General features: G+C 45.3%; 1 protein-coding gene across 4 annotated transcripts in view; it reads right to left on the bottom strand.

Moving 5' to 3' along the window:
* ptch1 (patched 1) overlaps positions 1-22,527 on the bottom strand; it is a 47,297-nt gene extending 24,770 nt beyond the window's left edge. For 3 of the 4 annotated variants that reach the window (XM_030104251.1, XM_030104253.1, XM_030104252.1), the window contains exons 1-8: positions 20,424-20,964; positions 18,881-19,073; positions 5,580-5,769; positions 5,384-5,453; positions 5,155-5,246; positions 3,091-3,289; positions 2,858-2,979; positions 209-356 (exon numbers count right to left, since the gene is read on the bottom strand). In XM_030104251.1, coding sequence (XP_029960111.1) covers positions 209-356; positions 2,858-2,979; positions 3,091-3,289; positions 5,155-5,246; positions 5,384-5,453; positions 5,580-5,769; positions 18,881-19,073; positions 20,424-20,594 — 1,185 coding nt within the window. In that variant the 5' untranslated portion in view covers positions 20,595-20,964. Of the gene's footprint in view, positions 1-208; positions 357-2,857; positions 2,980-3,090; positions 3,290-5,154; positions 5,247-5,383; positions 5,454-5,579; positions 5,770-18,880; positions 19,074-20,423; positions 20,965-22,398 lie in introns of those variants that run through there. The other variant, XM_030104254.1, reaches the window with a different exon arrangement.
* Positions 22,528-23,515: the final 988 nt, after the last annotated feature.

Genomic DNA, 23,515 nt, shown 5'->3' with positions numbered 1-23,515 from the left:
GGAAAGCTTTAGCCTTTTACCACACACCAACAGTGGTTCTAGTATCTATTAGGGGCCCAGGCTTTGGATGGGGCCTTTTCATGTTCACCTGTATCCGGCTGCTGATTTACAATGTGGTTGTAAAGGATTTAGGGTAGATTTCTTTTCTCTTTCTAACTTTTCCAAGTCTTTTTTTTTTTCCTTTTTTCCTGAGTATTTTGGCCCTTACCTCAGAGTATCTCCTCTGCCAGGCTTCGAGTATAGCTGCAGCCTTTTCTTCATTCCAGTTGATGTGGGAAATGTCCTCATAGTTCCGAAAGTGCTCAAACATCTGCTTGGGAGTCATCAGCTGGAACATGGTCTGTAAGGCCTGGGCACTGCAGAGGAGAGCAGGAAGGAGGGCAGATTGAGAGGGTAGGAAAAGGGATGGAAAGCATGGGAGGATATATAGGGAAGAAGAGACAGAGACACTTATGTGAAATAAATGCTTTCAGTGATACTATCAGGTGATGATCCAATATCCAACGTGTTGGATAAACCATCACAAACAAAAATTCAAAATTTGACTTGCTCAAGTATCAAACACCCCAATAAAAAAATGTGGCTTGAATCCCACAGCTGATGTGCAGTCCATCAAAAGAAAAGAAGAATAAATGCTTCATTGTGGTCTTTGAAGGATTGTGGTTGAACACATTGGGTGCTTCTAACAGTTTTTTCTTTCATTGGGAGCACCAAAGGAGACAAAAGAGCAAATAATTCCAGAAAGCAGTGAACCAAAAGCCCCTAATTGTACATTTTGATCTTTTTTCTTCCAGCAGGAGCCACAAGAGACAACACACTGATTTAAGTAGTAAAGGAAGCAGTATACATCAAAGCCAAAGCTGCCAGATCACAAGAAAAAAACCCATCATCATTAAACTGTTTGTTAAGAACACCTGCTGAACACACATCATGGTATGAACCCCTTAGGTATACCAGAAAACACAGACACCCTCCCTCTAAGCTCACAACAACCTTAATAGTGCAAATACAAAGTCAGGGTTTCACTTTTTTCTTGAAATATAACAAAGGATTATTTAGAGAACAAAAGGTAACGTGACAAAAGACAGTATTTGCCAAAACCCCCTAAATTATCTTTTAAAGGACAAAAAAAAAAAGACTTTTTTTTTAGCCCATGAGGAATATAGACACTGATAACTAAACAATCATATAGTATAGTATAGTCACCTCTGTGTAGATTTGGGACTGATATTGAAGACTCTTGACGTGAGAGTGGTGTGTCTGAGAGGGTTGGAAAATGTCCAGAAATTTTCTCTTAAATTTCCATGGTTAGTTAAACGGAATGTGTTGAATGGAAGACAGCACAGTGCATGTAGGGGGCGTGGCCTCAGCAGCCCTGCAGTAAGCTGTGTGCTGTGTGCATGTGATTGACGAATGACATAGATATTCAACTGTACTTGCATGAAATCTGATTGTTTTCAGTCAGCATTAAGCCAAAGTACAGTTTTCCTAACTATGTTAAAGTTGCCTATCAAGAGCCAGACTTCAATTTAGTAAATCCCTGGTTTATTCCCAGTAATTCAAATAAATTCTCATCAAGGGAAGTTTCCAACTTTGCAAATTTATTGGAATTTTGCAACCCTGGCCACAAATGCATGTTTTCCAACTGTGAGGGGAAACTCAAGCGCTCAGAGAAAACCCAGAAACACACGGAGGGACTGCAAACATCACACAAACACACACGCACGACCAGACTCAAATTGCAATGCTTGTCACTCTCTTTGTCCCTCTTCTACATGCTTGCCTTCACATCCAAAGCTTTTCAATAAGGTTCCTGAGGGCCAAGGCATACACTGAAATGAACAAATGTGCACATTAGGAGAGCAATAAAGTAATATAGCTGATTGGTGCTTTCCAAATGAGTTGGACTTCACCGCAATGGCAGTTGAACCATTCAAGGTATTTTCAAATCCTAAAATTCCATGAGCCTGAGCTGCAGACGTTCGCCCGTCGTTCTCTGAATAAAAGCGATCTCTGTAATATTCCTTATTATCACGGTAATGGTGGCAGTTAGTAAACAAGATGCAGAAAGTGAGTGCCAGCAGCAAACACACACACACACACACACACACACACACACGCACACACTAATGACTCAACCTTGCCAGGAAAAAAACACAACCACAAAACACAAACAACGCGCCCCTCTGTACTCTCTGAGCGGTGCGAGTGTGTTTGTAAGGTGTACCTTTGTGTGAATACATGCTCTATCCCAACAGCAAGTTGGCATTAAAACGAGTGGCCAGGAAGCGAACGTTGTATAATTTATGCGTCTTTACCCTGTCAGAGGAGGGCAAATAAAATGTAGAGGTTTTGATTCCTGGATGAATTTGACAGTTTCTACTTTCGCAAAAACTGTATTTAATCCTGTAAGTGGGGTGGTTCAGTGTGTTTTGTTATGTCAGCACAGAAAGCTCATATTATACATACAACTGGGCATCACATGCACTATTAGGTGCAGCACATAAGCTATAGCTTCAGTCTGGTGCTTGTTCTAGAATTATGTCCTTGTACGTCAAATCAATGTTTATTTGGTCAAACGTGCCCAGCAATAGATCACTCAGTGTGTGTGTGTGTGTGTGTGTGTGTGTGTGTGTGGTGCCCAAGCAGCACAGCCAGAGCTGAGCAGGAACAGCTGGAGTTCTAAGATTTCACTGGAATCTGCTAATGACTGCAAGATTTATAGCACCCAGTGCACACACACGCACACGCTGCTTCAGAGAGCGTACTGAGAACAAAAAAAAAAAAAAAAAACACACAAAGTTGTTCCAAAATAGGCACCGCTGTGATCACCGGTGTGTTTGTGAATTGATGTTACCTGAGCAGGGGTCCGCTGCCGTTCTTGGTGGGCCCTCCTACGATGAGCTCCTCCTGCCAGTGCATGTACTTCCTGGACAGACCATGGCAGCCGCCACTCAGGGCCCGCGCCACATCGATCGGCTGGTGCAACGACAGGAGAGCAAAACAACTGTCAGGAGCTAATAATAAAACCAAAGACTTCAGATTGTGGCAGAACGTATATTTTTGCATACACAGAAGACATGTGCTCACCTTAGTTGAGTTCTTATTGGGTGCAGTGAGGGGGCAGTCAGGGTCAGCAGGATTCAGACAGGGTCGATCCATGTAACCGTGTCCAACATCAGCCTTTTCCAACATGTCCTCAAAGTCTTCTACCGGGTAGTTTGAACTTCGTAAGTCCTTGATGAACTCCTTGGGGTCAAAGTTGGTCCACTGCAGAGGGGCTTTACCTCTGTAAGGTGACAAAAGCACAGAGACGGATTAAACAAGGCTCCTTCCATGTTTTATAGCATTGGCCCACTTGATTAAGACAACTGCTGTTGCTTGCATAAAATCCTCAGATGAAGTGACTGAATGAAGGATCAGGCTGCACAGCAGAAGTTAGTCAAATTGATACAGAGAGTAAAGTCACAGCAGTCTTTAAAGGTGCATTAAGGAGTTTTACAACCTTAAAAATACTTATTTTCCACCACAAATATGTTACACATTTTTAATGATGTGTACAATGTGCCCTGACATATTCATTACAAGTACCTCTAACAGCGCTAAATTGTCACTTGAAAGTTGCAGTGCCGGTCCGGCACCAGAATTTTTTTGGGGAGAATTTGAAAGGAATGACGTAATGCGCGCTCCGGCTTGTTAAGTTTCGCTTTGTCCGCCATTACTCCGCCAGATGCTTAGTGAGCAACAACTGAGTAGGAGCTTCCAGAAAGTAAGAAAAGACTGGCTTCTTGCACTGCCACAGCTCCACACAGACCCCACCAGGTAAAAGAAACTTAAATTTTACTTGAGCGCTACTAAACGAGCGAGGAAGGAGTCCCCCTCTTCCGTGCACGCGAGCCACAGGCACGAGTTTTTCACTAAGCTGCATTACGCCCACGGCCTGCAGGGGGCGCTGTTTCGCATAAAACGTGCAAACTCCTTAATGCACCTTTAATAAAATACTTCAAGACATCAACCGCAGTTATTAAGAGTTTATAAGCTGACTCTGAATTCAGCTGTTGGTTTATTTAACAAACCTTGATGTATTTTTCAGTTAGCACAACCAAACGACTTCAAATTAAATATCAAAAACAGCTAAATGATACAGACAATCGTGGGGAAAAAAAGGTTGAGTCATTATTGTTTCACCAGTTTAGTATGTCGGCTTTTCTTTGATTGGATGGTAAATTCCCTGATGTAAGCACCACTGCTAAACCTGAAGACAGTTTGTCATAAGAAAAAAAAACCCACCACAATGTGAGAAGTCCTGTGGTCACATTTGTGTTGCATTTTTCAGATGTTTGAGTGTAATTGCCTTCAATTTTCACCTCAGAAAAAAAAAAGCTGTCACATTTCTGGAAAGAGAAACTAATCTCTTTCTATGCTAGGTGACAGAAAATAATAAGTGGAGATCATTTCCCATCATGCAATGGGGGAATTCCTGCTTCAATCCAGACCTCATCTTTCTATGCTCTCTATTCCTCACATTCCTCTCTCCCTCTCTCTCCCTCTCTCTCTCTCTCATTCAGACTACATTGTATGTGCTTAACCAGGCTTGGGTTATTATTCCCGGCCTCCCAACCAGAACATAGTAAAAAAAAAAAAAAACCTTATTTGCCATCTTGGACACACTCTGAGACGTACACACACGTTCGCATAAAGATGAGCGCGACTCAAGCCAAAACACTTTCACACATTGACAAGAGTGTGCATATGCACCGACTGCAGTGGCGCACACTGTGTGCATCACACATGCCGAGGTAAAGGTCTGCTGAGTATTACTGTAGCAGCAGGCCATTAGCAACAGAACCAGCAGACAATGGTGTGAGGCCCAGGGCCGCAGAAAACTATCGCCAGCGATACGCATGCCAGCAACCACTACAATAGAGCCTTCAGAGGGGACGAGTTTGGGACTCGCACACATGCACACACTTGCTCTTCTGTGGTGTCTCTTTGGGATTTTTTGAGTGCGTTAGAGCTGCACCGACTGAAGTTTCAGCTCCTCTTCCCCTCGTTCTTTTCACTCAGTGCTAAAGTCAGTCTGAATGTTACCGCTGCTAATATATTACACTGAGATCCTGCTTGTGAAATGGAATCACAGTTTGGTGTACTTACGGGAGATAGACCACTCCAGAATGGAGCTTCGCTCCCTCCCAGAAACAGTCCAAAGGGGTGATGATGAGGCAGGGATAAAGATGTTCTATGATCTAATTGGACAAGCACAGAACAAGATTGGGACACAATGACAAAAGAACGTGTTTCAATAGTTCAGCTTGTAGGATCCAGACAATTAAAGGAGAAATGCAATTTAAAACAAGGTCAAGCTGCTCCATTTCAATCTCACCTTATCCATGTAAACTGTTTCTGAGACTAGTTCTCCTGATTTGTAGCATAAATGGTCTAAGCTCCATTGTCTGAAAAAGAAAGCAAAGCAGTATCTGATTAGTTCTTCCTCCAAAGACCATGGACACAGAATAAGGAACAAATCAGTAACATATAACTAAAGAAAACAATGAAACTGATTTGCACATGACAGGTACCTGTTATAAAGGTAAACATGAACTCTGCTGGCTTGGATAGCTGAGTCCAGGTGCTGCAGGAGCGCCTCCACCGTTAGAACGTTGGATCCCTCCTCCCGCGGCGTCTGGATCATCAGCTGAGGGTTAAACATGGACTCCTCGCCTATCTTCTGTCGAGTGTACTTCAGCTCCTGGTTCACACGCCCGCCAACTAGACAGAGATGAGTACAGTCAAAATCATTTCGCCATAAAATCGTATGAAACATTTGTATTGAATAATTACATAAGGTCTTCCGTATGGGCGCAGTGGCACCATTCACACACTCATGAGCAGCATTGTCTTGATCATCTGTTCTTTCTGCGACACAGACTCGATCTGGCCACAGCCTTATCAGGCATGTATCTCAAATAAAGGTCTTTCGTTTACTTAAAGCTTCTGAGTCCACAAGAGTTATCATCAGCCCAACAAATCCACGTTTCACAAACTGCTCAGTTTTTCTTCTCAAATGTGCTAACAAGTCCGAAGCGCCAAACCATGTTGACTGCGTGTGTGCTGGATAGAGGGAGGCTCTCTTCCCGGCTCTGCTCCCAGTATCGTGGTGAGACTAAGCCCTGTGCGTGCGCTCGGAGCTCTGCGCTAGCCCCAGCTACAAAAGCAGCTATTCAGGCCCTTTAGCTGCTCCACTCCACCCCGATACAGTCAAGGAGCAAAGTCTGGCAAAGACTCTCTTTTCCGCACACGCACACAAACAGATACAGTCAATCGAAATGGTGCAAAGATGGATAAACTTTTACATATTTTTATCAAAAGAATGCTTTAAAAATGGCCAGGAAATTGTATATCTTGCGTGTTTAGGACTGAAGAACAAAGATGTGTGTGTCTGCATAAGCGTCGCTCAGTGCAGTGTATCTGTGTCTGATTTACGGGCAGAGGATTTGAGCTCCTCCATCATCAGTGACTAAACGCTCAGTGAAAGCTAGAGCAATTTATAGCCATCTTCTTTCACTCGTGTGCGCGCGCACGCACACACACACACACACACACACACACACACACACTGAAAAATGTCCAGTGAGAGAGCTGACTGTGTGAAAAAACTGTAACATTTAATTATTCCTTAATCCTGTTTAACAATTTTGCTCAATTCATGCAACAGCAGCCAGGGACGGAATATTTTTAGTTCATTGTAATGGCATTAAAGTTGAACATAAGAACGCCTGGTCTGCCTGGCCGGACCACCCAGCCAGACCAATGGAACAGGCAGGGAGGGGGCCATGTCTCGGGGCATTAGGAAAACACACTTGATTTCTTTTTTTCTGGACCCAAACAGCATTCCCATCTGATCCTGTCTGAAGGCATGTTTATAATACTCATCATTAATAGCAGGCCCGGGCTAACTGGAGCGACATGCTTTCCACTGCCGGGCCAGCTACACAGCTACGTTACACCAGCCCTCCCTTCAAAGCACGGCGCATGGAACTGATTAAGACCCGACGCACGCTGACAGTGCACTAACAAGTCAACTTGTCTGATACACTCAACGCTCAAAGGCAAAAGTGGCCCGCAGGCTCGCTCTAAGCGAAAGAAAAGAACGAAAAAAGCAGGTAGAGAGAAAGACATGCGTCCGTTTCCAGTGTGCTTCTGCATGCGGGAAGAAACCAAGAAAGGTCTGACTGAAAAAAAAAAAAAAGATGGGAGGGTCATGCTTAGAAAGAACTCAGTGTCTGTTCTGAAGTTACGGACTGCCACCCAAAGACCTTGAGTTTACAGCAAGCAGCGAGGAACGGGACAAGTCAAAGGAATGTACTCTCTCTCGACAGGAAACGGCACATTACAGCCTCAGGCTTAGAGAATTCCACACTTCACGAGGTTACAAAGTTTTGGGGTCAACACTCACACAGCCTTGGGGTGAAATTAACACCCCAGCTGGACCAAGAAAATGTGTGTGTGCGTGTGTGTGTGTACACACGTTTGCGTACGTGCGAGCATGTGCATACGAGTGTGTGTGTGTGTGTGTATGTGTGTGTGTGTGTGTGTGTGTGTGTGTGTGTACACACAGCTGTGTTTCTTCAATGACACATATTCCCATATTCCTTCTCCAAGGAAAACTGGTTGACCCCAGCATGTGTTGATATCTCGAAGGTGTCCCGCTACACAGGCTCAGCTGCTGCGACCAAAACAAAGTGTTACTCACTTTCAAATGCTCCCTACACTGGGGGAGTCTCTTAACTCATCTCTATTTCCACACATTTTCAGGTGAATTAATTACGTTGATTTGTCTTTTGGGTTCCTAACAAAGATGATCTGATGCAGCCAAAGCACCAAGTTAGACCTCAAAGTGACATAAAACGGAACATTAATTCGAAAAGAAAATTAAAGGAATGAATGATGCTTAATGAATGTGAGAGACAGAGGGGTGGAGTAACAGTTTGGATGACATGTTTACAAGTGAATCTGTAAACTTCTGCAGTGTCTTAGGTTGTAGTGAGTCAACACTTTATTACAGGGTGCAACATTTTCACAGCACTGTGATCAAAATGTTTCCATCTGAACGTAAAACTTCTCTGAAACAAAAAAGCCAAAAATTGCCATTTTCAGGTAATTGCTGTCTGGTAAGTAAGTCCATAAACACCAGGTCTGCTGCTAGTTGAGACTGAAAATGCTTTGAAATTTGAATACTGAGTTTGAAGGGGAAAAAAATGTGCTACGCTGTCTAATGGAGGGAATACACTGAACTGAGGTTCAATAAGAACGCTACTGCTAAATTTAAATCTCAGACAAAACTCCAAGCGAAAGAACACATTTTCAAGAACTCTGGATTCAGATTTTTCAGTGAAATATTAGAGATGGCAGCATTTGCTGATGAAACCACATACAGCAGTGAAAAGTCTTCCACTGGACAAAGCGACACACATTCACATCCACTCACATTCAAACCTACAGACAGTCACCAATTGACTTCAAATGCATGTTTTAGTACTGCGCGAAGTATTCCAAGAAAATAATTCACCCCAAACCAGGGACGGCTTCAAAGCATGGGCACTGATCACTCCACCATGCAAAGCAGAGATATAGCATTACAATCTCAAATATAGCTCGCACAATGAACCAGTTAATCAAAAAGAAAAGGGAAGCAATTGCTAATTAAAGTTTTAAAATTCACTATTTCAACTAGGTGCTTCCTTTCGTATTTTCTGGAAGAAGAGAAGAGAAGAGAGAAGAAGAGAGGAGAGGAGAGAAGAGGCCAATGGATGTCACTGTAGTGGAGCGCTCAGTGTGGGTATTCAGCATGTTGCATAACATTAACCCCTGGTCCCCCCTATTCTCAAACCAGAGGAATGGGGGGCAGTGGGCACGAAAGGAGAGAAAGTAGGTTTCTAAGGAACTGACATCACCCCCTTCCTCCTTTCAGCTCTGGACTCCCCCTCCTCTTTATACTCTCATTTTCTCTCTCTTTGCCCTATTCAGCTCCGGCCTGTGATTGGCCAGATCATGATGGCAATCAGCCCGGCCCCTCTGTCAAAACCAGCCCACCCCCCCCTTTCCCCCTGGCCAACTTTCTCTCTTTTCCATGCAACACGCAACCCCACCCCCTGCACATCTCTTATGTCTGACAACGGAAGCAACCCGCACTTTTAAGGGAAAACATGCACCACCACCAGCAGACAACACCTCCTGCGCACGAGGCTCCCATGAAAACCAAGCGCAGAAAGAAATGCTGCATCTTAAATTTAAAGCTTTTTCTTCAAGGTATGCGTGACTTGCAAAAGAAACCAGTGCAAGCAGCAGCCATCACTCACACATGAATAAACTATGTGTACATACATGTGGTCAAACACATCTTCGTGTGGGAGTGTGTGCAGAGAAAGGATTAGCTGGATTAGGCCCCATCTCAGCAAGGGCCCCCTGTGGTGAGGAGGAAGCCCCTCAAAACCAGGTCATCTCTCTGCTACCAAGCCTATAGCGACCTCCCATACCAAGAGAGCAGCCCAAACACATAAAGGCACGAGCGCTCTGCAGAAGAGCTTTACAGAGGTACAATAACTTCAACCCAAACAAGTTTAACTAGGAGTGCTAAAGAGTCCAACTTTTCGATGCAGTTCAACTCTGAGAATTCCTCGAAAGAAATAACACATAGCATAGCATAATACATGGATGTGAAAATCAAAATGCTTGATATATTTTTTTTCAGTTTCTGAGAAACTGTGTTAAACAGAAATAGTTACGTCAGGAACAGACTATATATAAAGAACTACCTCACATTTCAAAGTACAAAGTATTCAACCAGCACCAGAAGAGTCAATCTTTTCGATCGATGTGAAACCGAACAGGCCAGTGGTGCTATGTAAGCTCTCTCCACAAAACTTTGAAATTCTGATTGATATGATAAAACAATAAAACCTTATTGAAAAGCATTACAGTTTCTGTGAAAGTCTTTCTAATTTCATCTTGTTTGTGGCTCTGCTCAGGTGGAGTTTCCCACAGAAAGTCCCCAGCCTCACCTCACAACCCCACCTTCTCTTTTCCAACCCTTCCTGTTTATCTTCTCCTCAGCTGCTGCTGCCAGTCACCCTCCGGAGCTTTGATCACCAAGGAGAACCCACCTGTTGCCTTCCTCCGCCATTAACTACCACCTCTTTGGGCCATCTGGTGTCCCTGTGTGAGTCTGACTTAGTTGCCGTATCATAGCAGATTCAAAATTCGTCAAAAACTCTGAAGTAAGAAAGCTCCTTGTGCACTTTGCTTCCACTGTTTCAAAGATTCTGTTGCTGTTGTTGTAGCTTCAATAAAGTAGAAGCATTAATAGTTTTGTCGTCGTAGCAGCAGCAGCATGCACAGTGGTGCACACTGCATTTAAAACAGTTTGGAAAGTGAGCGTTGCAATGCAGGTGTGCACACAACCACAAATATGTGATGAAAGGCCTTACTGAGAGCCGAGACCCCATCTGACCCATGGTGAGCCCCCACCTTCCTAACCATCCACACACACACACACACACACACACACACACATACAGCTTCACACTCTCTCCCCCTCACACTCTTTCTCTCCTGTCAGCTTTCAAAAAAAAAAAAAAAAAAAAAAAAAAAAGGGGGGGGGGCTGCCACACAGAGGGAGGATAAAACAAGCAAGGTACAGAGTGGGTGACTGTGAGAAAAGGGTGGGAGAAGGGTGAGAGGATGACAGAAAAGAGAGAGGGAGTGGAGAGAGTGTGTGTGAGAGAGAGAGCTATGACAAGAACAGACAGTGGAAACGCTCTGATGTGCAGCTGTAGCCGAGCGTCTCCTCGCGCAGCCGCGCACACCCGAGCACCCCGACCCCTGACACAAATGTGACACCCCAGCTGCCAACCACTGCCCCCCCCCCCTCGTATCCCCACCCATACCACCAACCCTCACCCCACAACTCCAGCATTACCATATGTATGGCTCCCCTCGCCCCTGATTATGCTAATCACCTGTCCGGCCCCTGCAGCCCCTAAAATGGGTGTATTTAGCAGTCGGCTGGCTCCCAATGCAGCTTCCCCTGGGCCCGAGGTGTACATTCACACACTCCTCAATGGGCAGATTCTTCCACGTTGCTGCCTTCATTCAGGTCCCTCTCTCCACCTACCAACCCCCCACCTCCACCCTGAAAATAAGAAAAAAAAAAGTCCTATTCAATGCCAATGGATTCACAGCGCAGTGGAGAGTGGCTGGGGAGGAAAACGCTGACAGAAAGTCTGAGTTTGCAGCATGTGCGTGCTTGTGTGCACTGGCTCCACTAAAAATCAATGATGTTTTAATGCAACAGACCGATGATAGAGTAAGAGTAAACTTTTAATAAATCTTTAAAAAATGGTCCATTTCTTGACTGAAATAACCAACACGCCAAAATTGGATAACCAGCGTATTATTAACGAAACGTCGGCTGAGAAGCTCCTGTCAGTGCCTGTCAAATTCAAGCCAGGTGAGCCGACTCCCCCTGCTCCATTTACAGCCTTGTGATTGGCCGAGAGCCCAGCCATAACAGACCGTGACATGAGCCTGTACAGCCAATCTCAGCCAGCCATCTCTTTGTCATTTCCTGTAAAGATGTCCCATGATTCCAGGTATCCCCAAATCACACATTCCTAACCGTGGAAAAAGAGGGCAGGACAGAAGCAGAGAGTGAATGGGAGAAGAGAGGAACATAAAGTCAGCTAGTTTTTTTCTCATCAGGTATTTCATTCATTCATATTATTTGTGGTTATCAAAACCCGTATTTTTTTTTAATCAAGAATATGTAATATGCCTCAATGCTTTTATCCCTGCTTGAACTACAAACAACAAATAGCAACAACACACTACCACTGGAACACATTTGATATTATTAAAGTACTAAAAAAGTCTTGTTTTTGTTCATTCATACAATCTGACTTGGAGGTATTCCCATTGTGCTGCTTCTGTAGACATGAGAGGTGATCTTGTGAGTCCACTTTAAGTAATAAACACATATATTTCAAAGTTTTCTTCGACCCCAATGTGCTGCACAATTATTGGCAAAATGAAATAGTGAGTTATCACGGTTATAGCTATCTGCTCTTAACAACTCGTAACAAACAAATCTACAGATTTAAAATGATGTGAGCAGCTCGATACCTCACCAGTGATGTTTGATGTTTGAGTTATATTTCACGACAAACCACAGTCCTACTTTGGAAAAAGTGACACATTGAAATAAATTAAAGAGCTGTGGTTTCTGGATACAATCTGGTCAACATGTGGTGTAAAGCGCAGTATCTGATAAGTGAGGCTAATATCCGTTCACCTGCAATTTGCCAATGTGGTCTGTCTGTTGTTTGGCGCTGAAACAGTAGCGGAGGAAAAAAAAATCTGAATGAGAGCTTGTTTCCTGAAAACAGCTGCCTGCTGAGGCCAAAAACAAGGCCGATGCCAGCAGTGAGAATGACCTGATAGAGCGAAGTGGCACTCCAAAAAACAGAGTCGCAACATTGTGTCAATTATGAAACTATTTATGCATAGTAGAGACAGAATGCCAGGGTTTTTTTTTTTTGTTGTTTCGTGATTGTGTGCACCTGTGCTTTGTGTCACAATGTTTCTTACAGTATCAAAGGTGCAGCAAGGAGACAACGGCAGGAAAAAAATAAGACTGGAGCTGTTGTGCTCGGTCATAGGGGCTCCAAGTGTCCTAATGCTTCAGTCAGACCTTCAGGGAGGTCTCAACCCAGCAGACTATTTCACTCTGACGCATACTGACTCGATCCGGAGCCAAACCTCTCAATCATGTGCGAGAGGAAACACTATCTCTGTATCTTTATGCCTCGCGTGTGCATGTGTGGTACTTGTGTAAGTCCTGCTGCTGCCAAGATTCTATGACGACGTGCAGCAGGAATTGCAACTATACGGCTACGTATGGAACTGTGGCGCACCAGAGGGGCTAAGAAAATTCCAGAGATACACACACATGCGCGCACACTTTCGCGATGAAGAATATTTCTCTGAGAAGCATCAATCCACACCCCGAGTGTGACGGCAGGCACCGCGGCCACGACACAAACACACTACCGTTACTATACCGCTGCTTCTTCTTCCCTCACTTTCAATGTGCACGCACACGCACAAACACACACACACTCTGCTGTTTTGTACTTTCTCCACCCTTCTGGCAGTCAGTACTCTGAGGGAGGGAAGAGAGGAAAGGGGAAGGAGGGGTGGGGGCGTTGGAGAGGCGAGAGGAGGGGAGGGGAGTGAAGGGAAGGAGGGAGGCCAGACCACCCTGCTCTCATGGCAGGGCTGAGTGTTTACATTGCCGTGGCTCACTCTGTAATACATCTGGCATTCTGAGGCCACTCTCTCCAGCCAGGGACGGGGGAGTGGTGGTGGTGGTGGTGCTGCTGCTGCTGGAGGGAAGGGAAGGGAAGGGTGGTGGGGGCCTTGGGTGAAGAGAGAGCCCTTTCTGGCAGAGAGGAAAAGAGAGGGAGAGAGAGGGGAGGTGGAAGGGGGAGGGTAATTCCCCCCACAGTCTCCTGTGGTCGGTCATTCGCAGGGCTCTGGTTTTTGAATAAGAGCGCCTGAAAGAATGCAAAATGTAAACAGAGAGCATGGAGGCATCTCAGGATGTTGTTTGTGAATGGGAGTGCGCGCGCCCCGAACGTACACACACACACACACACACACACACACACACACACACACACACACACACACACACACAGACACAGGCCGTGGTTAATGAGCAAATTTTTAAAATGTTATTTCATGTTCCACCTCGCCAGGTAGGGCCTAATATACACAAAGCTGTTTTTTAAAATGTTGGAGCGCGAGCTTGAGAAAACAGCGCTGTAAGTCTGTGTACAGTACCAGAGGCGCAATGTTTCCCCGTGCTAAATCCCTCACCAGCTCGCCTGCACTTTTCATCAACTCGTAAAGTTTAACACAACACGCTGGAATGTTATTCCTTATACAGGGGTTTAATCCTGTTTGTAGTGAGCTGATAAACACAAACCCAACTGAGCCCGGTTGTGTGAGTGCATGCAATCGTGCGAGGGCGAGACGGATGAGGAGGGCGAGACGGATGACTCCGTAGCCGATTCTGCGCTAACTAGGGAAAAAAAATATTAGGTGCATTTGTGCGTTTGATTGCTCGCGGCTGCTGAATTAAAGCTGCTGGAGATAAAGTGTGAGAGACAGACAGAGAAAAATAGAGGAGTAAAGATAAGAAAAGTGCAAAGAAAAGCCCGATGAAATAGCCTACCATGCCAGCCCTGATCAACCACCTACTCTTTCAAAGAACCTCCACAACTCTGCAGATGACGTGCACGTATGTGTATGTGTGAGCGCATGCATCCGTGCATGAATCAGTGCCTCTATGCACATCAAAAGCTGAATAATTCAATCATGGAAACCACAAATCCTCTCAGAGACGCCACATTCATGGCACCCCCCGCTCCTGATCTTCGTCCACAAGAAAGGATGTCAAGGCTTCTTCCGCATGCACTTAACATTATACTGCTGCCTTCTCCGCTGCCATTACCAGAAAAACAACAAAACAACCACCAACTCTGTCAACCCAGTTCTTAATCACACTAGATATAAAACAGACATGCAAAGACAGGGAGAAAAAGACGTTTGTTCCTATCAGACTGGATTCTGAGACCTTAAATCAGGCTCGGAACGCACACAAACACGAGTTGGCACCATGCTAACTGTTACCATATTGGTCTCAAAAATAAACAATTGGTTTTTTTTCCATCTTAAGGAAAATAAATGCAGTTAACTGGGACTTTAATTGTAATTCCTCCATCTCATGTTATCCCCTGAATACATATGCTGCCATGAAAGTGGTGCTGGTGACATGCACAGACATAAAATATGGAATTTATTTGAATGGAGATATGATAATGTACAGTATGAGAGATATTAAATTCAAAAATATTCACTGCCCTCTGCTGGAGGAATAATGTCAAAAGGTTAAGCATCAGTCCTGAAGAAGAGCGCAAGCTGCATTTTCTGGTTTAGGAGGAAGACTCAAATACAGTCAACATGCACACACACGTGCATTAATATATGCCAAACACAAACAGCGACTGGTGACAGCTGCGGCTTTTGTTGCAGCTTTCCCACCTCCCCTCCTTTTCCCTCTGCTGTGAGTCTTCACTCTGCACCCAGGCCACAGTGAGTATCAGGTGAGGTTTTAAATAGCAGGGCCTCTACGAGATGACCTCAGGGTCCCAGGGGTCTACCCCCGTGGCCCCTGGCCCCTATGCTTATGTCCCCCCCCTTCAAGAAACCTCAGGCCTCCCCTTCTGTCTGCAGCCTTGAGACGTCAATCCAAAGACCTCTTTACCCCCCTGGCAAAAACTCATTTCAACCCAAATCACAAATACAACGTTGTTCTTCTCTCTACGGAGCTCAACTCTGAGTTCACAAAGGATGAAAACAAAACACATCCTTTGTGTGCTGTGTGCTCCGTCTTCTCCTGAGTCCAGGCTGAAGCTATAGACTAACCACAACTCAGCCCAGATTACAGTGCAGCTCCAGCTCATCTATTCCAGCCCAAGTTTCAACTTCAACCCCTGCCCACAGCTCAGGCTTCAAAAGTCCCACATTTCCCACCCTTCTTCTCCCCGTACCTTCTTTACCCCATCAACACAGCCCAACGATCTGCAGCCCTTCTCTCAGCGAACAAACCGAGCGAGGGACTGAGGGGCTGTCCTACAGGAAGGCCAATGTTTATGTGATACTGTTTTAATTAGAGGCAAGCAGCGCCGCTATTTTCTTTACAATTTGGCCTGTGTTTGCCTGAACCTAGAATGCCAAGGGATGGCTCCGTTTTCCATCTGTAGCCAGGAGGAACCTAAAAGGGGGTCATTTTACAGTCTACTATGCCTTTGCTCCCTGAAGGTGGCTTACAGTTAATCAACGAACGATCCATAAGATCATCTCCAATCATCTGCAATTTCAAACCGAGGATGTATCTACAGTTGACCGCGAGCCAACAGGCATGTGTTCCAACTCTGAGAAAACACGGGAGACGTTCGCACAACCTTTAGTGTGTGTGTGCGTGTCTGTGTGTGTGTAGAGATAGAACAGATAGGCAGCACAATACTACAACCTCCTGTTTGAGCCAATCATTTCCTGTGAGCATCACTGTGGATTTAAAGGCGGAATTTGTCCACGGCGTGGAAGCAATCTGTCCTTCATACATCAGTGACAGGTTTCTCAGGTGGAAAGAAAAAAAAAACTGTTTGAAAAACCTCACAATCATTTCTGATCTGTTCAACAAAAGGACAAACTTCTCACCAACCACACATCCTCGGAGGTTTGACACAATCGCCGCTTTGTGCAGGGCCAGCGCCACACTCCCAATTGGTCTCTGTCACTTTGTCTAATAAACAGAACTTCCTGTGTCTGAGTATTTATAAACAGTGCCGAGTGAGTGCCGTGTGAGAAGAGACAATCCCGCAAAAGCTGTGGCACGTGACAGCGTGTAGAATAAACACACTCGCCGAGTCCAGTCTGCAGCGAAACGGTGGTCTGCAGCAGATTTAGCGGAACCAGAAAGCAGGAGATGACTGACAAGAGGCCAGATCACTAAACGAAAATGCAACACAAGTTGATTCCGAAGCGCTTAAGATATCCAATACGGGCCGCTTGCATTGTGTGCGAGCGTATGTGTGCGTCCACAGGCCACACAGCTTCCAGACGGGGTCGTCCACGGGTCGCCTGTGGAGGGCAGTTCCAAATGAAACATAAACAGCCGCTCTGTCCTCTCCTCCTCTCTCCTCTTTTTCCTCTCTCGGACGATGGGCCGGTCCCCCAGCACGGCCCAGCACAGCGTTCCACGGTCCAGGCAGAACTAATCTATCCCTCAGCTGTGCAGTCTAATCTAAACAAACAGATCTCTCCCTACCAGCATCTGGAACCCCTCATGTACCGGGACCTAGGAAAGCACTGCAGCCCTGGATCTCAGTGTGTGTGAGAGAGCAGGTCTCTGTGTATGAGACCGTGTTGGAGATGTCTACCAGGGGTCACCACACGATATGCAAGGCAGGCAGTTTTGGCAAGAAGCACCTAAAGTTTACAGTAACCTCAGCAGAACTGAAAGCCTCCAAATATTGGCTACAGTAAAGCAAAAATCACTGAAAAAAACAATGAAGCGCTACACATATCAAAGTGAAACAGGGACCATTTAATACACAACTTGGAAAAAAGTACATTATATGTGTATTCTTCGCCACTCTTAGATGTAGAAGTTAATTATTTTCATTTTGAAGTCTCATGAAGCACAGCAGCTGCAGGCAGCATGACAGTTGCAATGTCTACCAATGTCCATGACTTTTTAAAGCGCTAATAGTGTTGGAATATTGAGGAAAACTCCGGTACGACAACATGTATGAGCTGTAATCTTGAATACTGAGCATGTGCTGTTAACAAGTTATATTCTTTAGTTTCTAACATCATAAAGACAGAAGCACATCTACATTCAACAGGTAATAAATCCTTTCAAACAAATTACTTGTTTATCTATGAACTTGTGGTGTAATCTGGCATAACAACTTGTTGCTAGCATTCAGATTAGTATGGGGGGTTTTGGTGTAATCTGTGCCTTACGTGTAAAAAGGGTGTGAAAACAGTGTGATCCCCCCCCCCCTGAGTACAATCAGGAGTCCTGTGCTGGAGAGGCTCCCCTCTGCCGTAACGGCTGCCCACTGCGCCTGCGCCGCAGATTAGAAGAACACGCCGTCTGTCAGACCCTCGCAGCGGCACGCAAGGAGAGAACAGCCAACCCGGGGAGGAGGTGGGGTGTTTGATGTGGACACGAATCAGTCCGTTTGAACACTCGATCTCATGAGCTGCAGGGCCTCCTCAGAACTTCGGGTAGCGTACATAAAAAAGTGGATCGAATACATTTGGGCCACCATACTGATATGAATTCATCCGAGCGTGAACAATGGTGTTCATGTCTCAGGGTCAAGGAAATACTTGAATTCAATTTCTCAAAGGCAAAAACCTGCTGCTCCATTCATGACTCCTACAGCCCACTCCAGCCATAAGTGCAGGAATGCAGATCAAAGGGAAAGGAAAAAAGCTCAGCCCCTTCCCCTTACCCCCCCAAGCACCACCCATGTACACAGTCGCTTTTTTTTTCCTTTTAAATTTTCTTTCTTTTGCAAGTACTTTTTGAAAGAGAGAGGGGGGGGGATCACAAGTAGCCTATCTACCCCTCAAAACACAAGTTCCTGTCCTCACTCTGCTTTCCCCTGCAGCCGGAGACAAGTCTTTTTGGAAAGTTGAGAGCTGTCCAAAACGGAGACCACACACAGTCTCTGAGCCTTCGACTGCTGGGGGCAGGCAGACACACACACACACATACACACACACTCTCTCTCTCTCACACACACAGACAAAAACACACACACACACACACTCTCACAAAATGGCGGCTTTGACAAAAATTTCCGCTCCCCAAAAGCTGCTTATGAACTTAATTACAACCTTGTTTGTGAGTGCAGTTACAGCCATCTTTTGCACATCTTGCGTTGTGGTTCCAGTGGGCTTTTTGAAAGTTTTAAATATGCTACAAAATATAAATTAACACCAAAGTTTTGCTTGGCCACTAGCCAGGACCTAAACAATAAACAATCCCCTGTGCTTGTTTAGTGGCTCTGGATCAGCCCAAGCATCATCATTATGAACATGCAATATGGAAGCAGAAGTGGTGAAGAGCACAATAGACCCAGCAGGTTACGTCCAATTACATGCACACACTCGGCGAGAGAAAGGGATGAATGGCACAGCTTATCAAAATCAGCCAGTGATAACTCAAGAGTCTTACCTTCCACCCAAAGCTTCTCCACATCCGTTTCCAAATTAGCTGCCCTCAAGCCCACAGCAAATGCTCCAAAGATCATGAGGCCCACAACCAAAAACTTTCCGCAGTTCTTTTGTATGTAACAGCCCAGCCTAAATAAAAGTCTCTGGAACTTCGCTCTCAGCCACAGGGGTGCCTTCCTCCCAGTCGCCTTCCCCTAGGACAAGACAAGAATCCTCATGTTACTGTCAGATAACAACACAGGACGCTGCACTTACCTGAGTGTGTGATGCCACAGCCTTCGGGGGAAGAGGGATTCATGTGATGCGTGCGGGAAAATGACAACCACAGGTGGTCTGAAATGTTTTCATGTCAAGGAGGCTCTGAGCCTTTAAACTGCGGGCCTCCCGACGAGCATGTAAGACGACTAGCTGGTATCACTCGTAATAACATAATACATATAGTGACAGAAGTCAGGGCCAGCTCACTCTGCTAACCTTTTTATAATGGCTCCAACACACAATACACACATGTGCCGGGGACCGCCTGGAAACCAGCGGGGACTCCCCAGAACCAGAGGTTCTGCCATATCACAGACACGTATAAACCGTAACCTTAGCTTGATACACGCAAACAGGCAGTATGTTCATCCCCTGCAGGTAAAACCATATATCTTCAGAACCCGGTCTGTTATTTCACTGCTCCTCTGATGAGTTATGAATATGCTTATCCCCTCCAAACAAGTCACATGTTTAGTCTGCTGCAAAACAGGGTGGACAGCTGGGACCTCCAGAGTGGAGGAGGGAAAAGAAATGACTGTCAAACTTACAGTTACACAATCAGTGAAGCCTTTCCTTGTGTTTTTCTGTAACTGACTGCAATATATCGTTCTACTTTAGTGATGCTTTGAGTAAATCAGAAAAAAAAAAACCCCGGCTTGCTTTTGGGGGTGAAGAGATGGGTGATATTAAAGATTCTGTGACAGTGCACGTGGTAAAAAAGCCACAGATACCAGCACACCTGCACACAGGGGGCTCCTCACTGCGTCCAGCCTGTGTGTTCCTGGAGGAGCCATCACAGGGGAGACTCACAATATTTGTGAACGGAAGAGGGCAGCCACATGGATTTCTTTTCTTTTTTTTTTTCCTCCTCTCCACACTGACTGACTGACACACACACACGCACGCACCTTAACTTTTAAAGCAGCTTGCCGAGATTTAAAGGTCAAGCTGGATATGGCGGAAAAGTCAGTGGCGGCTGTGCGTGAAAGGCTGCGTGTCGCGAGCGCGCTGCGATCCCGTTATAAAGTTGGGATGCGTTGAGAACAATCAAGTGTCTGTGCTGCACATCCTCAGAACAGAAGCCGGCTGCATCTAATGAGGGGGACTCTGGATGCGGCATTAAAGACAACCCAAAGCAGCCCCGGTCGCCCCGCAGCCTTGCCCCCGTACCCCCGTGCTGCCCGATCCCGTTACCCAGCAGCGACCGGACACACTTCTGGCAACTTTTCTGCCGATCACATTGTAAAACCGCGGACCACGGGGATGTTCAGATGAGAAATAAGCACCTCTGTGATCTGCTCCAGAGCAAAGCCCGCATCGCAGTAACTCGGCCGCTGCAAATACTCCAAATCCAGCGGTGTGCTGCGGGTATAGTCCCCCCTGTTCCTCCGCGTTATCCTCGGCCGATCGGGGTCTCTGTTTTCCTGCTCGGAGGGCGCATTAGCAGCCGAGGCCATGTTGCGGGGACTGCGAGATGGTTACCGTTTCCCACTTTATAGTATTTCCCCGAAAGCGTGTAGCGATATCCCAAGGCAACAGAGTTTCACTCTCGGAGATCTCACACCCGCGAAGTCGGACTTCATACTCCTGTTGGAGACGGCGAGTCAAAGTCTGCGCCTTCCATCCCAACATTTCGCGATCCGGAGGTCTCCACCGCTTCCACCGCTTTCACCGTGTCTCTTCAGAAAGTGAGTTTCTCTCAAAAGGCGAGGAGCGCGAAGAGATTCCCATACACAAGTCGTCGGGTGAGAAACCTCGATGGTCGGAGCATTCTGGTGAAATCTATGCGGTCTTCCCCTGGGCCGCGCGTCACGGCCAACTCTGAGATTCAATAGAAGAGGAGAAAAAGACCTCTCTCCATTTGGAGGCAGAGAAGGAGGAGGGGTGAAAAGAAAAAAAAAAGAAAAAGCTGGAGATCCCGCCTCTGGGGCTGTCAGGTTGCAGGACTTTCTTGCATCTGATTGGTTCCAGAAGGGCAAAAATTACTCAGCAAACACGACTATTATTAGCTGCTTAGCAACAGCTCACTAAAGTAGAGAGACCACCCAGGCAGAGGGACCTCATGTGTGCATCTCCAACTGCAGGGGAGGCTCGCAGAGGGCCGAACCCCTCGGTGCGTTTGGGTTTCCACATCGCGTTGCCTCGCTTGAATGAAGCGTTTCCTTGAGAGTGTGAGGAGTCTGGAGCCGCGCTCCCACTCCCGACAGGGGATGTCTGAAGCCAACTTCTCAACTTTGTTTTTATTGTTCTTTCGTTTTGGTTTTTTTTTTTCTTTGTCCACTATCACCACGATGGTGGTACTACAGCTTCAAATTACAGCGGTGCAAGGGGAGGTGCCACGACAGCGTTTGAAAGATTTACCGCTACGAATGAATGAATATCTCAAATAGTATCACCAGACATGGGATGATGAAGAATCAGAGTTGACATGACGTTTCAAGTTCAAATCACACTTCAGGAGAATGGTAATTTCATCAAAAATATTCAACAACTTATCAAAACATGTCGATAAAAACCCGTGCGTAATTACGCATGGACACGCTATAATCTCTATTCAGTTCAAGTTCAAATAGACAAGTGTAACTGTTCAAAAAGTAATGTCACTCATTCAGCGACTGCAGAAGAAAGCATTTAGTAAATATTCAAGGAATGACTTAAAAAACTCCAACTAGAAACTGCATATTCATACAAAAATTCAGTTGTATTAGAATTTTAAACGACTAAAAGGAATTTTTGGCATACAATATGGATATATGCGTAATTACTAATTAAGAGCTATAATAACGCATTGTTGTTGTTGTTATTATTATTATTATTATTATTATTATTATTATTATTATTATTATTATTATTATTATTATTAAAGTTGAAATGCATTACAGATTCTTGGTTGGCGATAAAGACTATTATCAGGTCTCAATCTGGCTGTATCGTGTTGATATTTACAGTGAGGCAGTGCAGTGGTTTAACTAACCCTAACGTAGCCTAATATATCAGATTATTACCCAGGATTGTGTCAACACGATTGTTCGATGTAAACCACAACATCTAATTTCTTCGTTACGCATAATCCAATAATCTCACTGATCTTCTGGAAGCAACCACAGACTCTGAACTCGTGCTAATCAAGTGCAGCCACTTCCTCGGCATCAGTAAATCACCAGGCTGTCCAGGGTTGAACACCTGAGCCGTATGGGCGGCCGCCCATAGAGCCGTGGGAAGCTCAGCGGCGGCTCGTCTGGCCGCCAGGCGCGCACTCACCATCTTCCTCCCAGGTGGGGGACAGCTCCTCCGGACAAATCCGAGATATCCGCCCCCTGTGGAGCGCGAGACGCTTCACTTACGATGAAGACGAATTGAAGCGATTTATTGTCGCGAGGAGGAAAACACACGCAAAGTAATCCGTCTTGGTCGCACTCATCGTGTTCCGTGTCACACACACACACACTCACACAAGTTCAGTCGCAATTACACGGCTGTTCCTTTTTGCCACGTGGGTGGTCCAGCTCGCTCCATAAGGCAGGACCCATCGGCTGTCACGTGATCAGGTCGAAAAGCGTAAACTGTACAAGTACACCAGCTCCCAGGATCTCAGGCAATAACACACATCCACTCACTGAACAGAAGGCACGCTGGACCTACATCTTGTTCTTTCGCTGTTGAACACACACACACACACACACACACACACACACCTGGCTGTACAGGTGCAGGTGCATGCCCCGAACATAATTGGGTGATTGTATAAATAAATGTTCAAGTTGTACATGCAGTTGCCAGGAGGTTGCATCATTCTCAGTATTAGAAATATTGTCTAAATGTACAGTTTATGTGGTGTTTCTTTGATTCAACAGTGTTTGAATAATAAAAAGTTAACATAAGCAGAGAACATTTGGCTTATTTTGCATGTGCACAACCCATATTCAGCCGTGGTGGTCATTCCACAAACATCTACTCCTTACAAAGCTGCATCTTCTGAAAGGAAAATAAATAAAGTCTTCATTGGTGTAAGGTGTATTGCCAAGAAGCATTGTTACAATGACTAAATATCCTACCAAAACCACATTACCTTACTTTTTGTGTGTTTTATTGTCATTTTTTTTTTAATGGACACACATTTTAGTTTAAATGTAAAGTTCATCCATCGAAGTTTGGTGTTCCTAGGACTTTGATTTATATACTATTTAATTGTACCAAAAGGCAGTACTAGTACATTTTATTGTACTGTTGGCTTATCAAAAAGTGGGTACATTTTCAAAAATTCATCATGAATGCAAATATTTTTACCAACCAGTCTGACAAAGTTTCCTTCTTTTTCATTTTAGTGTCGGAAGGAGACTTGAGGAGCAGTGAAGACAACCACCTCCACTGCTACAAT

Source organism: Salarias fasciatus, chromosome 12 (assembly GCF_902148845.1).
Source record: "Salarias fasciatus chromosome 12, fSalaFa1.1, whole genome shotgun sequence".
Taxonomy (NCBI): Eukaryota; Metazoa; Chordata; class Actinopteri; order Blenniiformes; family Blenniidae; genus Salarias; species Salarias fasciatus.
The sequence above is the reverse complement of the archived record's forward strand: the minus strand, read 5'-3'. Positions and strand labels throughout refer to the sequence as shown.